The 16,396-nt window shown below is 49.2% G+C and overlaps 1 protein-coding gene across 3 annotated transcripts in view; it reads right to left on the reverse strand.

The window, feature by feature from the left end:
* LOC126547742 (uncharacterized) overlaps window positions 1-16,396 on the reverse strand; it is a 45,175-nt gene that overhangs the window by 15,397 nt on the left and 13,382 nt on the right. For all 3 annotated transcript variants that reach the window (XM_050195718.3, XM_050195727.3, XM_050195710.3), the window contains exons 8-13: window positions 11,650-11,852; window positions 11,151-11,351; window positions 9,450-9,711; window positions 7,657-7,841; window positions 3,806-3,944; window positions 339-617 (exon numbers count right to left, since the gene is read on the reverse strand). In XM_050195718.3, coding sequence (XP_050051675.1) covers window positions 339-617; window positions 3,806-3,944; window positions 7,657-7,841; window positions 9,450-9,711; window positions 11,151-11,351; window positions 11,650-11,852 — 1,269 coding nt within the window. The remainder of the gene's footprint in view (window positions 1-338; window positions 618-3,805; window positions 3,945-7,656; window positions 7,842-9,449; window positions 9,712-11,150; window positions 11,352-11,649; window positions 11,853-16,396) is intronic.

Raw genomic sequence — 16,396 nt, forward strand, 5'->3', positions numbered from 1 at the left:
GATTTAAAGATAGGCTCACTGACCAAGCCAAAAAAAGCTTCTCCCGACATTTCAGAACAAGGGTTTCACAAGGAACCCCAAACTCAAGTTTTTCTTTTTGATTTGGTGAGTGACCCAATCTTTCCATCATGATTCTATCTGACCAGATGGTTTTCAGTCAAACGCTTGAATATCATTAACTTCTGTACACTGTACATCATTTTATTTCCTCAGCCACGGTCACGAAAACGAAGACGGTGTGCTTGGGCAACGAACAGGCAGGAAAAGCTGCGGCCAGCCCCTTTGCAGACTGCACCACTGTTTTGCCGCCTGCTGGTGTGGTGGCTGCCAACACTCACCCTGGTGGTGCACAAAGTGTGCGGTAGCCAACTGTGGGGGCACCATAGGACTGTGTGGCATCAGGTGGGGGGGAGTGTTAGCCCCCGAGTGGGGCACCAGCACCAGATTGGGTTGCGGAGGCGGGCCCGAGCCGGCTGAGTGGGGCGGTGGCTGATGGTAGACAACTGGTGGCGTGCCTGCCTGTGCCCCGCCCACGGGCGTGCTCGCCCCTGGCGTTGGCGGGCTGGAGTGCGGACCGGCCCCCGTGCTGGTGGCCTGGTGACCCTGGCCTTGCAGCACTGCACAGTTACAAGTTGCGCGCATCACGCTTCCTGCAAACTTGCTGGAGGGGCACCTGGCAGGGATGGCTGATTACGATAAAAGCCTCAATTCCTCAAAAGCGCCACCAATATTTACAGCACTTTTTATGTGGCTTGTTCACAACATAGGCAAAGTGCAGCGCAAGCACCGAAAGGCTCTTCGCGTCACCAAAAGTGGAGGTGGTGGTCATGTGGTATCACAAACAACTTGAGAGCGCTGCACCAGTCAGCTCGGTGCAACGACCGTGCCATCGAAAGGTGGCAATTTGTTAGCCAAACTGCGCGCTTCTCTTGCACCCACACTCCCCTCTGCCAGCGATTCCCGAAGTGCTGCATGGACTCCTCTTTTGACAGCTTGGTCATTGTATGTGTGCGTCAGTGGTGCCTGGTACCACAAGAGTGCCACATCAGGTTTCGATGACATGGCAAATCTCTTTTCTGATGCCCAAAGCCGAGCGTTTTAAACTGGTTTGCATTATTAGGTAATGCGATAATTTGTTGGCACTATCGAGGAATTGAGGCTATTGCACAGAGAGAAACACTGAGAAAATTGATGAAGTAAGTAAAAACTGGATAAACATCGTCCGCCAGTGCCCCTCACCAATTTTGGACACCTTAAAGAACAAGCGTAGCGTATACACGACACGCCGACGATCACGTCTCCGAAGCATCACGGAGCTGCAACCCCGCGAGAACAGCTGAACTTTAAAACCAAACGCTGCGTGCCTTTCTTCTCAACGAAGCCTGCTCCCAGCCAGAGGGTCACTGTCACATGCGAGTGCCCCTTCACAGTGAGTCTTTCGTGAACCACCATAATTAATCCAATTCAAAAGGCAAAAGGCCCAAAAAATTGAGGGGGAGAAGAGAGAGAGAGAAATGTTAGAGGTAGGTGGGGCCCAATGCTGTGGTATGTGCCTCAGCTCTGGTGTGAGAGAAGGCCAAGAAGGAACACCGCTTGGGGACACTACTGGCGGCAGAAGGAGAGAGTGTCTCCTTTGGCAGCGACTCTCGCCTCCTGGCAACATGGTAACAGGACAGTTATTTCCTTAAATCTGCTCCAATAATGAACCGATGAGAAAAATTATTTCGGTGAAACGCTCTTTAGATGGTTGTTTCACAGCTTCCAGTGCATAGGTGAAATTTCGTTGCAAGTGATACAAATATCATGCTGCACCAACTGCTTGGACGGATTTTCTCTACAGCAAAACTCCCACTATAGCAACATTTGGCTATATTTGGCCCAGTCTTGATTGCCTCGACATAAGGGGGTCCACACACTATAGTTAATTCCCGCCATGTCTCGCGTACAGGGTACAATCAACGGCAGCAGAAAATGCTGCACTCCCAACGAAATGCGGCACGCATGTACCGTGTAACTCGATTTTAATGCGCACCAGTTTTTCATAACAAAGAAAAAAAAAAAAAAAGAGTACAATACCGCGCACCTCGTGCTTTCATATAGAAATGCTATTTTCTCTCATTTGGAAAAAACGGATGTATTCCCGATACACTAAAGTTGCTATGAATAAAAACACAAATGGAACTGACGTACCTTGCCGCCAAGATTTTCACTGCGCCGGTACGAGTCGCGTGAGGCAATAGATATCGCTCGTCACCGCTATCAGACAACTCCTTATCGCTATCAACAGACCAAAGCAATTCATCCTCGGTGCCATCCATGGCATTCGAAATCCCGTACTTTTTAAAGGCTTTGTTAACACACACTTCTTAAAGGCTTTGTTAACCATGGCAGACGGGATCGTGCACCATGCATCTTTCACCCATGCAGCAAAGTCCTGCAGCAAGGCAAGCTTCATTTTATTGGCGGGCGTGAATTCGTGGCAGCCACTGACAAGCCATTGGGTGTAGAGCGCCCAAATTCTATCTTTCACTGGTTGAGCATTCAAAATTGAGCAGCTCAAGCTGCGATGTCATGCCGCTAGGTATCACGATAAGGTCTTGTTGCATGCAGCCAGCTTGTCTTTGATGTGCTGGTCAAGGTGGATGCGTAGAGGACAAGCATCCCACGCAGACCCAAACTGCCGCCGGGTCCCTTCCGCAAACGTTATCAATCCCATCAGCGACCGAGTCCGTGGTCATCCAACCTTTTTCATTTGTGCGCACAATCACGCCACTCGGAAACACGATCCCTTTCGGGAGCGCCTTCCATCTGAAGATAAGATATGGAGGCAACTTGTGCCCATCCACAGTGCAACAAAGCATTGCGGTGACTAGTTTTTTTCGTGTCCGGAAGACAAAACGTGCACTTGCTTCGCCCCTTTCTTTTCAACGGTTGTGGTAGCAGGCATGTCAAAGTAGAACGGCGTCTGATCGGCATTTCCAATCTGTCCGAAGTGGTAGCTGTTTCTATGGCGCAACTTCAAAACATACCGCTGAAAATTGTGCAATTTCTCTTCATATTTTTTGGACAATTGTCCGCCTTCGAAGAGAAAAGCCTTTTCTCTTCATAAAATTTGATAGCCAGCACCTGCTCGCTTTGAAGTCACTCCGCATTAGCCCTTTCTGTAGGACTAACTGCATTACCCGTTCTTTGAGCAGATCAGTCACAGGCCGCTGTGCCACTCGCTGCTCTTGCATGTACTCCGCAATCAGCTCTTCTATTTCGTAAACCGGCCCTGCTTCGGTCTGCCGAAACCCTTGTTGCTTTGCTGGTGAAAATATTCTCCTTCTGTTTGCGCCAGTAGCGCACGCAAGTTTCGGGAACTCCGAACGCCTGCGATGCGGCCTGATTTCCGTCCGTCTCCACGCACATGATAACTTTCCTTTTAAATGAAGCATCATGGTGGACTCGGCGTGTCTTCGCAGTCGGCGCTTCCATGCTGATTGAATAAATGCAGAAAACGGGAAAACAGGCGGTAGACTAGCTTATACCAGCGCCTGGTTACACGTACAACATGGAGGTATGCACATGGAGGAAGCTACATCAGCTAGGCTAGAAGTGCGTACGAGGCGGTCATTTTTCGAATGGCGACATGGTAACGAAGATTTGGGGTTGTACTCAACTCTAACATGCATGCAATTTCTGGACCAGTCTTATCGGAAAAAAGGTGCACGTTAGATACGAGTAAATACGATACAATGCATCCTGGCAACACGAGCAGCCCCCAATGCAAAAGCGGAAAATAAAGGAAGGTTAAGACACTCACTGTAGACCTGTGTGGGGAGATGCGTTGCATCGCCGTAGGAGGCTGTGTGGGTGGCAGCCACCATGCCCATGGGCTGGGGAGACATGACACGATGGCCCATCATGGGGTACATCTGCGCCAGGGGTCCAAAACACTGAGCCTGTTCCAGTAGAGGGGGGTGAGAGAAAGAGAAAAAAAATACAGCGAGCCACCATTGTCAATATCGCAACATGCACAAGCAGTCATACACAATGTAACTGATTCCCCCCATCAGCACGAACTGAAATGTGAAGGGCAAACCAAGAGGCCGTATTTCCTAAGGAAGTGACTATGGTGAGGGGCCCATCACTACAGTCGCAATACCACAGTGACGAGGCAATTGCAGCCGATAAGAAAGCTGCGTAATAGCAACCCTTTATATCTTGTTTCGTGGCAAACATTGCGGCATTACATTTTCCTGGTTTGACTTCTACAGTAGATGTTTTTTTGTCCTATACTTTACCACCATGCCCGAGGATTCCTGCCAAGGGGAGCGAAGCGACATGGCGCGAATGGCCGGGGTGGGGGCTTAATGACACGTTACGTTGTTACTGCGCACGCCAGTGTCATGAGCCAATCACTGAGTAGCGCAACTCTGTCCACATAATGTGTGATGGAATAAAAATGGGCCAAGTCACTTTAGCAACTATTGCGACGAGCCCCCTCACCACGGTGAGTGCCCCTTCATAAATATTCTTTTCAAACCCTTACCTATAGCTTGCACATTTCCACATCACCACCATCAGGTGCCTGGCATGACGGATCAAAAATATAACAGTAAATATAACAGTTTGGACACCACAGCCACTAAGGACAGATGAGGTGAATAAAATCTCTGCTGTCATGAACGCAATACAAAAATGAGACAACATATTCATCTGGATGTGACGGATGTCATAACCATGCATACAGTCAACGACTGAATTTTCGGACATGCTTGATATTTCAGACGTCTTCGCGGCACCGCCACGAGCCCCATAGAATTAATGTATAAGGACATCTGAAGTTTCGGACGCTCGAACCCCCCGCCGTCCAATTTTCCCCGACTTTTTGACGCGACGGAAGGTCCTTTGGCTCCTCGCGCAGCGCCCTTGCGAAGGAAATCGACTTGCAGCCGAAGCATATCACCGCTTTGAACCACAACTAGCCGAATCTAGCCGTCACACACCGATTTGGTCTGGCCACGCTGGCTATGTTCATCGCCGCACTTCCGCCTCCGGCGGAGTTTTCGGAGCGGCGCCATTTGGTTTGTTTGTGCAGGCCATGTTTTGGCTAGCGTGGCGTGTGGTTGTGCTGTGGTGTCAAGTGTGCTCTGCGACGCTAGGCCTAGGTGCTTCGACGCTCGTCTGCGAACTCCACTGTTCGCAACTTGAGGATTTCGCTTGCCTTCGATGGCCCCCACTCCGTCTTCGTCGTCCTCGCCAATGGTATCGTAGCGCGGAAAGCAGTACAGTCTGTTAACAATGGAGAAGAAAGCCGCCATTATTAAGCAAGTCGCGAGCGGCCGATCGCAGGCTGACGTGAGCAAGGAGTTCAGCATTTCTAAGCAAGCAGTTTCGGATTTCCTGTTTTCGCCACGCTGGCTTCGTACTCGCCACAGAGGAACTAGACTTGCCTGAAAGCAACAAGACGATTGACGTGTGCCCGCCCATGGACGTGATCAACGACCTCCGCTCTGCTGAGGTTTCCATACCCACGGAAGTAACTTTTGAACAGTTTGCTGACGCTGACAACGAGCTCGACTTCTGTGCAGAACTGACTGACGAGGAAATAGTCCGTCAGGTTGTGGGGGATTCAGAAGACTACGATGTTGAAAATGAGGAGCCAATGCCTGCGCCACCTACAAGCGCCGAGTTGACGCGAGCACTGTTGACTCTTTCATCGGTGTACAGTGCTAACATGACTCTTTCTCAGATCGAGGCGAATATGATCGCATGCAACCGGAACGCCGTCCAAACAACAATCAACAAGTTCTTCAAGCCACTGCAGCAATAACAAACTGGCAGTCGGCTGCATACAGAGTTTTTGAACGCCTCTTTTTATAACCACTTCACTGATGCTTTGGCAGGGTTTCGGAAGCCTGGTACTTCGCCCTTTACCTCTAGATCCGACAAAAAAAAAAAAAAAAAAAAAAAAGGTGCTTTTTTTGCATGCATTTATTTTTTCGGACTGCCTGAATTTTCAGACGTTTTTACGTTCCCTAGAGGGTCCGAAAAATCGGTCGTTGACTGTATTAGTAACCGTTGCAATGAATAACAGCGACATTGCTAACAAATGAAATCTTATATTAAAATAAATGCCATTTTACGACGCTTTCACACTACGCGTTAAGGGGGCACGTGGCTTTTGCATCGCAAAAAATGGGCAAAACTTTTTTTTTTAATCACATTTTCACTTTCTATAACTCTAGTCTATACCATCAGACTAGAGGCTACATCTCCAAGAAGCTGCACATCAAACAACACACCAAAGACTGCAAATTTGGTGCTTTATAATATAGAACTGAAAAGAAGGGAAAACTTGGAGCCATTATCTCCAAAATGCTTTTTTGCCTATCTGCTCAGTTTCTGGAGCTCATTTCTTTGTTACCATTTAGCCTACCTTGGCTCTTCTTCTCGTCAATTTCCTTCGGCTACAGTGCAGGTCGTGACAGTCTCATCTTATATCTGTGATGTGGCTATTGATTTACACTGAAAGTATGCTTGATGCGAAGGTAAATAAAGAAATTTACACTCCAAGGAACTTGTGCTGTGAAAAAAAGAAAAAGAAAAGCAAGACTGCCGCGACCTTAAACATGCATTTAGCTACGCAGTCAATACTCGACGAGCCTTCCATTACGTTTTTTAAGCTCCCTAGGCCCTCCAGAAAGTTTGAGGGAGTAAAAATCCTGCTCAATAAAATTCAATAAAATGCCTCAAGGTATCACTCAAACTACTATAGAAGCATCAGCGACACATTCTAAACATTTCTGTGAATTTTCATCAAAATTAAAGAATAAGGAAGTTGATTTCAAAGCCACGTCCCAATAGCTAACTAGTGCGAGCATATTTGTAAATAGCAAAGCACGAAGATTCTCAGCTGGGCATCACTGACACTCTGTTGCAGTCTTTCACCTCCTGGGGACTCGGAAACAGCAATCATTCAAAGACACAACCACAGATGATGAGGCAGCTATCCAAGAACAAATGACGAAAGTTAACCCTTTGTTGACGAATGTTGCCCACAAGCAACATACCAAAAGACTTTTTTTATACGTTACGGTATTTAGTACGAAGTTCCTGGCTAAATGTCTTCAGCCAACACTGAATGACAGGCCACAAGCATAATTTGTTGGTTTACAGCAGGAACACAGAACGAGATAAAAGAAGTTCAACCCGTGACACTTTCTTTTGAAAGCACGGTCAGAAGGGACAGACCAATGCAAGATCTCCAGGTGCAGTGGTGTCACACATTGGATGTACAGCAAATGAAATCTGCACCTGTGGTTCATACATGACAAGAGCTGTCTGTACAAATTCCAAACGAAGCCTTGAGTAGCTTGGGGTGAAGCCCTCTTCCAGTTTTCTGCCCTAGGTTGAACAACAGCTGGACTGAACAAAGTTATCTAGGGTGTGTCACCATCGGGAACCTGGCATTTCTCGCTGAAAATCCACACAGTGACAAGGCTTTTGGCCGTATGTTGAGTTGCTCCCTGAGGACCGAGTGAGCGCAGCACGAATGGGCGACGTACGATCATGCGACGTGCTACCCGCATGCTCAAATCAAAATGTGCTCCGAGATAGATGTGAACGCAGCTTGACGTCTGCATCCCAGGAGGAAACGCGAGGACCAACCTGCTGATAGGCCACGGTTGCCTGTGGTGGCCCAGAGGGGTGCATCATGCCCTGCGCTGGTGTGTATTGCACCATCAGTTGAGGGGCATTGGGCAGGCCAGCAGGCGCCAGGATCGGCTGGCCCGTTGCCGCAGCCACGTGCATAGACGCCGGAAGGTCGTGCCTCGTTTGGACAAGGGGCATGGCTGCACAACATGAACGACAAAGGGCACTTCCGTCAGCAGCCAATAATAGCGGTTCTGCCTGTTTCAACTTTCCAGGCACATTTAACTTTTCTGCTATCAGCAGAGGTACAGTATTATGGGCAATAAGTCATGCCCTGCTTCGTGAGGTATCATCGGTGGGAACAGTAAGCATTTGCCCATGCACCTGGTGCAATCTCCTGGCAAGACTCGAATCTGCTGCAGCGGTGCAGTCTGGCACAAACTCCCCAATCTGCTGGTAAGCAAGCACGGCAAGTTCTTTTCTTTCCACAAAGGGGAAAATGATAGCACACACTAAGTACTCTACTCATCGGATCAATAACACTAAAGGACCATTACTTTAGTAAAGCTGGCAGTGAATAGTCGGTGCATAAGCGCGGCACGAGTTGCAATATCATTCTACATTATCACTCTTGTCCCTTCTACATTTTAACAATGTGGCTTCAGATTCCCCAAAACCACAGGTAAACCTTCATCTAACGAAATTGGTAAATTTGGCAATTTGCTTCATTATATCGAAATTTTGTTATATTGAAACGACTTTTTATGCAAATAAAGACGGTTGCCAATAGATTTACATTTTTACGTGGAAGGGGCTGCAACAATTTTCAGGTTACTGGGCAATAAAAAAAAAGCAAATTTGAATAAGAAAAACTCATTTTGTTGAATTTAAGAGTCGATGATGAAAGATAGTTTTATGCCGTGTCGACAACATCTTCACATCGACGGTATGAAGCGGTGCAAGCCACGCTATTGCGACTACTCAACCATCGTAGCCGAGAGTGTCGCCCGCATGGGGACGACGTTATCATGTAAAGAGCCGGGAAGTGAAGGCTGCACCTGCATCTCGCTTCAATGCACCACCAAAACTTAGGCTTATACAACCTCCAGTACTAAACTTGGGGAAGACGGAGCACATGATGCCACGCCATCTCAGCACACCCGCTCTTTGCACATCCAGCAGACGACCTCTAAAACAGGGCACGCTGACAGCCATGCGCGGCCACGGCTGTGCTAGAAAAGAAAACACGTGCCAACCTGCCCCATTCGCCCTTGCATCGCCTTACCTTGCATCGGAATACAGCCACAGCACAAAACTGGCAGGCGTGCTTGGTTGCATGTAAGCGGAAGTGCGTGCAGCAAAGAATCGATCGCTTATTCCTTGCACAGGAGCCTTAAAACATAAATAAAATGCTCCTTTTTTGGATACATCCGTTTCTTCAAACATTCGATAGTTGGGACTTATTCACGTTGCATGTGGAGTCCGAGTTATCGGTCGTCGTCTGTACTTCTTTATATAGAGAATCTCGTTACATTTAAGTTTCTTATATTGAGGTTTAACTGTACCACGTTCAGGCTCACAAACTGCCCACCAAAAGAAATACAAACAGCTGTTCGTGGCTTCCTGGCCTGCACCGCTACAGAAGTTGTTGCAACAGTGATCGGCCAATCAGCACAGTACAGCTATTGGACTTGCGGCAGCCCGACACCACGCACTCTACGTTCAGCCTGTCTCACACAACTTCATGCATCCAGCGCAGAATTGACAGCCCTGCCACTCTTGCCAACCAACAGCGTGCCCGGACTCACCCTTGCGGAAGCGTGGTCCCTGTCCGGGTGCAAACTGTGCCACACTGACAGGGGTGGCAGGCATCAGGTACTGGGGTGTCATGGTAATGATGTGCTGCCCGGTGGGCATCAGCTGCTGCGGAGGCGCCTGGCCGACCCCAGCAGCAGGGGGACCCACGAGGGGGCTCGAGCTGAGTCGCACACCCCCCGTGGGTGTCGTGGCCGCTGCGCCGCCGCTGCCACCGGCGCCGTTGGGCGGACTCGTCAGGGGCAGCAGGGTGCGCTGTGAGTCGTGCAAGCGCTCGTCAGGAACGCCACACCAACAAGCTACTTGGTACTACAGATGGCCCTCAATGCAGTGGTAGGCACACAGTCTCCTACAAAACATGCTACAGTAAAATCTACCACTAGTGGCTATGGCAACTGCAAGTATGGCAGTTCAGCCAGCGTTGAAGTGATGGGTGTACAGTGAAGCCTTGGTAATTCAGATTTCATGGGACCAAAAAAAAAAAAATGTCTAAATTAACCGAATGTCGAATTATTGAAGGTATCAAGAAAGCAATGAACCCAAATGCTTACTACGTCAACACGCTTTTACTTAGGAACGGAATGAGAAAATTCAAAAAATGAGAAATGACAAAAGCAGTGCGGAAGCTGCAATTCTTGTCATCTTGTGACTGATTAGTGCTCGCAACAGTGAAGGCCTTGTGATTGCATTTACAGTGCAGCCGCAGTGCACGTCTTTACCTGAGACAGACATTTTACTACAATCTGCACATTCAGATTATTTTTTCACCAGCAAGCTGGTTACCGTACGTTGCTATGTAGCCGGTGCTCTTCATCCTCGAAAGCTTGTCCAAATGGAACTAACTACTGTTTTCTACAACCCCTGCGTACGAAACCACAGCCACTGGCGACGCAATCACGAATGACAACTACGTAGTCACGAAGGCATGCAACCAACACAGTACTATGCACAACGGTAAATGCAAGAATTAAGACCTTAGAGGCACAGACACAAAGCTTTCTGGCGTTGCTGTCATTCATGTACGACTTCCACAGATGACCACGGCGATGTGGATTTCACCGCTTAGTTTCAGCGGACGCAAACTCCATTTTTGCTCTTTTGCATGACACATTTGCAGCACTCTGGCGCATGCCAAGCTCTGAAATTCGTCCAAATCAACCGATGTGCAACCAAATAAGTTCAAATTAAAGAGTTTCACTGCTTTAAATAATGCACATGCATGGAGGGACCAAAGGACGAGTCCAAAGTATCTGATTTTCCAAATGAACGAGGGTCGAATTAACGAGGTTTTACACTGTAGTAGCAGATGGATTTGCCGTCCTGGCTTCAAACGACTTCGGCACTTCTCAAATTGACAACCTTCAATGAAATATTATAGTGATATATAAATGCAATGATCCGCAATGATTAGTTATGTGTGCTGAGTCTTACTGCCTTCGTGCATTTATATTTTTTGGTAACCTAAACAAAGCATCATGAATAACATCACAAGAACATTTGAAGCCACAGGCATAAAGATCAGACAAATCAATGTACTACACAGCATTTCCATACTCACTGAACGGTCACAGTGCCAGAGTTCCTTCTAGTAATTTTTGTAGGGAACTATGGTGGCAGGTAACATAACGACACTCTCTCAATCTCAAAGCCCACAACACTCCCTCTAACCCAGCCACAAAGGCAAGGGTGCTCACCGGGGTAAAGGCCTTTGCATTTGGGTTGAGCACAAACTCCTTGGCATTCGGGTTGAGGGTGGACTTCTTGACCAGGCGGTCCGTCTCCTCCTTGGCAGTGGCAGCTTCTTCCATCTCCTTGCGCTCCTTCTCCATCTCCTCTTCTGTTGCGGCGGCAGCACCAGCGCCGGTAGCCTCCTTGGACTCTTTGCCATCGTCGAGCTGCACACGAGGCACAGCAGGATGAAGCCGGCACACCTCACCCATACTCCTATGCCCACAAATGTTATTACCCTGGGCAACACAGATTTCAAACCCCTATCATGGTTCAGCTGAGAACCCACATCCCAAAGAATGGTTAGCTGGGCAAATTGGCATGGTTGCATTGTCGGAATCAGTGCAAACCCTGACCGTGAGAAGGGAGACACACCCGACGTGTTAAGACAGCCCGATTACTCGCGAGGCAGTCTCCTCTCTTAAAAAAAAAATCGCGACTGTAATCGTAGCCTGTCCAACCCACCTTGATGCTGGTGCTGAACTTCTTGAACTCCTCGATCTCCTGCACGCGACCTTTCTGGAGCGGAGGTGGTGGCCCTTTGCGGTCTGCGGGCCCCTTGTCCACGGAGGGTGGCTCATCGGCAGAGGCCACCACGGGAACCTCCTCAGGCCCGGGCACCTCGCACAGGCCAGGGCTCAGTGGGCCTTCCTTCTCCAGCTTGGGGGCTGCGAACGAGACAGGCAAGCTCAAGGAGTCCTTCTCACCGAAAGGCTGCAGAGAGCTTCCTATAAAGATTACTACCGGGAGCTCTGGTGCTGCTATCATTATTTTACCACAGGAATAATGGATAGTAAATGCATTTGTCTGATATTCTTTCTTGTAGCTTCAGAACATTTTCGAAAATTTATTTCTTACACTTGACCTTTCCAAATTTTCAAGCTCTCTCAGTTTCCTAAACCGAGAGCAAGGCAATTAGTCTCTGCCCATATGCATAATCATTGCAAATTGTTACGTTAACACTGCAACATTTTGTGGAGAATTACATACTTGTAAAGTCACAAAGCCGACTGAACCCAAAAGGACGAAGTTTAGGCAAATCCATGTACTGCCCGAATCATCCCCGCACTGGCTGAACCGCCATACCTGCAGCTTCCATAGACAATAGTGCCACAGTTCCCTCCAGTGCCGTGGAGACACTGTAGTGGAGACCTACCATTTTGTGCCTACCTGATCACACAAATACAGTCGAATCTAGTTAATTCGAACGCGCTTCATTCAAACTTTCTGGTTTATTCGAACTGACGCTGTGGTCCCGTCGAAGTTATGTGTATTCCAATGGCCAAAAACGCCCAGTAATTCAAACACGCAAGCACTTGAGACGGTTAATTTGAACATACAGTCGAGCCCACTTATCACGGCCCCACTTAAGACGAACGCTCGCTTATCACGAACAAGTCCGGCGTGACCGTCAAAATATACGTTTAGACTATGGCGCTCGGTCTCAGCTACAACGAACGCCCGCAAGCCTAGCCGATCGGCTACAGCGAACGCCTTGGTGTCGCGGACCACTCTCCACGTGGCAAGATCCGTCGACCCAGTGCTGTGCACGCTCCGAGAATTGGCTTTCCCACGGCGTCTCGCTGGAGGCACGGAGGAGCGGCGATGCGGCGAGGGGATCGCCGCGATAACGAGAGAGAGAAAAAAAAAAAATATGCCAGCCCAGCACGCATCAGCAACGTGAACACACAAGTCGAAAGTGCCAGCTCATTCGCCACGGGACCCCACTCGCCATCGTCGACGTCAGGGCAGCGGCACCAATTGACAACGTAGCACGTGATCACGTGCTTTCGTACCCCCTCTTCTCCCCCCCCCCCTAACGCCACGCCTCACACCCCACACGACTGCGGGACTGTCTTTTTCTTACTTGTGGTTGTGCTAGCGTTGTCGGCGTTGTTTCCTACTGGTGTGCTCCCGTGCCTATCCGAGATGGCAGATTCGCCGGCGTCTACTTCGACAGTGAAGCGAAAAGCTTTGGACTAGGCCACGAAACTGTTATCTTGAAAGACCTTTCTCAAGGCGCGAAAAACCACGAACTGGTGAAAAAGTATGGTTTGTCGAAATCGACAATATCCACGATACTAAAAGAGAAGAAGAAAATCTGCAAGAGTGCTGCCACGGACTCCGCGACGAGGAAGCACCTACGGAAAGCCACATATGCAGACGTTGAAGACGCGCTTCTAAAGTGGTTCCTTGATACTCGAGCATGCAATGTTCCCATCAGTGGGCCGCTGATGTTGTCCAAAGCAAAGGACTTAGCGTTCCTCCTGGACTTCCCAGATTTTTCTCCTGGCAATGGCTGGCTCCATCGCTTCAAGCTCCGCGACGGAATTATTTTCAAGAACATCAACGGCGAATTGGCATCAGTAAGCGACGAAGACATCAACACGGGGATGTCTAAAAACTTGGCCCGTGTATCAAGTTATGCTGAAAGGGATGTGTATAACGCCGATGAAACGGCGCTATTCTATCAAATGCTGCCTGGCAAAACGCACGCTATGAAGGGTGACAAATGTGCTGGCGGCAAGCACAGCAAAGTTCGCATAACTGTGCTTTTGTGCACCAACATGAATGGAAGCGATCGATGCTTGCCATTTGTCATCGGTAAATCAGAGGCCGTGCTTCCGAGGCTGCTTCCGCACATATGTACCAGTGCGTTACAGGCATAACTCGAAGTCCTGGATGACACGCGAGTTGTTCGCGGAATGGCTTATTGACTGACAGCAGCATGGCGAAGAAAGGGCGCAACGTTCTTCTGATTCTCGACAACTGTGCCGCCCACCATGTCCAAGCTGTCTTAACGGCAGTTGAGTTGCTTTTTCTGCCGCCAAATGTAACTTCAAAAGCACAACCGCTGGACATGGGTGTAATACGGTCGTTTAAAGCGGCCTACAGGCGCCGTGTTGTGCAGCGGATGCTGATTGCAGTTGATCGCCCCGCTGCATATGTGCCTCTGCAGGTCTCGCTGTACTCGGCGATAGAAATGATCAAAGCGGCGTGGATGGAAGTGACACCCGAATGCATCCGGAATTGTTTTCGCAAGGCCGGCTTCGCTGACACACCTGAAGCAGGCATTGAAGACACTGAACAAAGCCAGCCTGACGACGACTTGTGGCGACGCGTTGTTGACGCTAACCTGGCCGGCTGCGATCTTGATTGGCAAGATTTTGTTGATGTGGACGACGCTGCTGAAGTTGCGGAGTCGTTTTGCGACGAGACCGCCGTCAGGGAAGTGCGGGCATCAAGCGACGCCGAAGCATCGGATGATGACAACGATCCGTCGGAGCCAGCACCCGTAAGCGCGACCACAGCAGTGAGCCATATTGAGGCACTTAGAAATCTTGTGTATTTTAAGGCCTTGGGTGACGAACACATCGCAGCTTTGAACAAGCTTGAAACCACCGTCATTGGGTGTGCTCTGACGAGGCAGACAACGATCACCGATTTTTTTTCTCAATAAATTTTTGTTTTGATTGATGTCAATTTTTGTGTGTGGCCCACATACCACGAACTTCTGGATAGAACAAACGAATTCCGCGTGACGCTCGGGTTCGTTATAAGCGGGCTCAACTGTACTTTGTTCCGACAATGTTCTCAGCAGCAGCCAAATCCCGTGGCGGCACCTCCGACCAGCATTGCTCTTATCCCACCATAGAGGAAAAGCTTAGCAGAGACCCTTCAAAGCCGCGCATGAAAAAAAATTGTAGTAGAAATTTAACCCTCTCTCAAATGGCAAGGTTGCTGTTTCTGCGTCACACTGTAATGCCCAAGCCGCAAGTGGCAAAACGTTTGCCATGGGAGGGATCGGTCCTGGGCCAATTTTTTGCGGCTCACCGCGGTAGCAAGCTAGCCACGAGCGGAGGAGACAAGTAAGAGTTGCCCTGACAATGACGTACCGTATTTACACGATTGTAAGTCGACCCCTTTTTTTAAATTTGAAAGTCTGAAGTTGGGGGGTCGACTTACAATCGAAACCGAAACATGGCCCCGCCAAAAAAAAGCGATACCAACGGGAGCTACAACGTAGTTACAATTTTATGTTTGCTCTATGACCCTACCCGTATCTTTTCGCTATCCCGCGTGTTTTTTCGCTTTTCGGAAGGGTTTTTCAACATTTTTGAGAGTCTTACAGTGCATGCAACACTCATGGGGGGGGGGGTCTATAGTTGATGGAAGCGCCGCTGTTCCAATTTGCGGCGGCACCCTCAGAACGGCGGCGCTTGCGGGGAGTATCGGTAGTTCATGGAAGAGCAGACACCGCTTGCAGGTTTCTCTTTCTCTGTTTAAAGCACGACCGGCTTTATTACTAGTCGGTCGTGGTTTCAAGGCATGGGTAGAGTGTAGCATGGGTATTGGTTTGACATGTTCCACTTGACTGCCGGCTACGTGCTACTTCTATGCTTCCCCAGTCGTCATGAGTGCTCCAGGCCCACCAATCGTTCGGCACTCGTTCACAGCAGCGTTCAAGAGGGCTGCCATCCTTTACGCCGAAGAAACAAATCACTGCGCCGCGGGCCGCAATTTCGATGTTTCTAAACGGGTGGTGCAAGAGTGGCGACTGCAGCGAAGCGAAATGTGTGACGGCAAGTGAGAAATGTCCCACGTGCCGAAGTCTGGACGCTTTCCGGAGCTGTAGGCTAAGCTTGCGGCGTACGTCGCTGAAATGCGTGATCGGTCCCTGCCAGTGAAGTGCGACGTGGTCATGTAACAAGCCCGGACCTTCGCCTTAATTTTAAGGTTCTGCTCCGCCGTGAGTACAACGAGTGGCTGGAGGCAGAAGACTGCGAAATTACGCCAACCGAACCTGTCAAAAGAGCCTCCCTGACGGCTGCGTGTGGCTGGGTGCATTTGGCGTGGGCTACTGTTCTGCAAGATGTCCTGGTGCGGTCGTTTGCCAAATTTGAAATTTCGCTGGACCACGACGCGCTGTGGGACCGCAGCAACGATGACGATGGCAGCACTAGTGAAGACGAGTAGTCCAGTGACCATGTCAGCTACTAATAAATTTTCGTTATCGAATGCGCCCTCGTGTATGCTCTCTGATTTTTTTTTTTTCCGGTCAAGCGATAAGGGGGGGTCGACTTACATTCGAGTCGACTTACAATCGTGTAAATACGGTACACCCTGGAAACTGGTGTCAAGTGGACCCGCCCAACTCTATTCGTACTCGCATATGGTTCAGCCGGCCCGCTTGTTTCGCACTAATGTCTGC

The sequence above is a fragment of the Dermacentor andersoni genome, chromosome 3, assembly GCF_023375885.2.
Source record: "Dermacentor andersoni chromosome 3, qqDerAnde1_hic_scaffold, whole genome shotgun sequence".
Lineage (NCBI taxonomy): Eukaryota > Metazoa > Arthropoda > Arachnida > Ixodida > Ixodidae > Dermacentor > Dermacentor andersoni.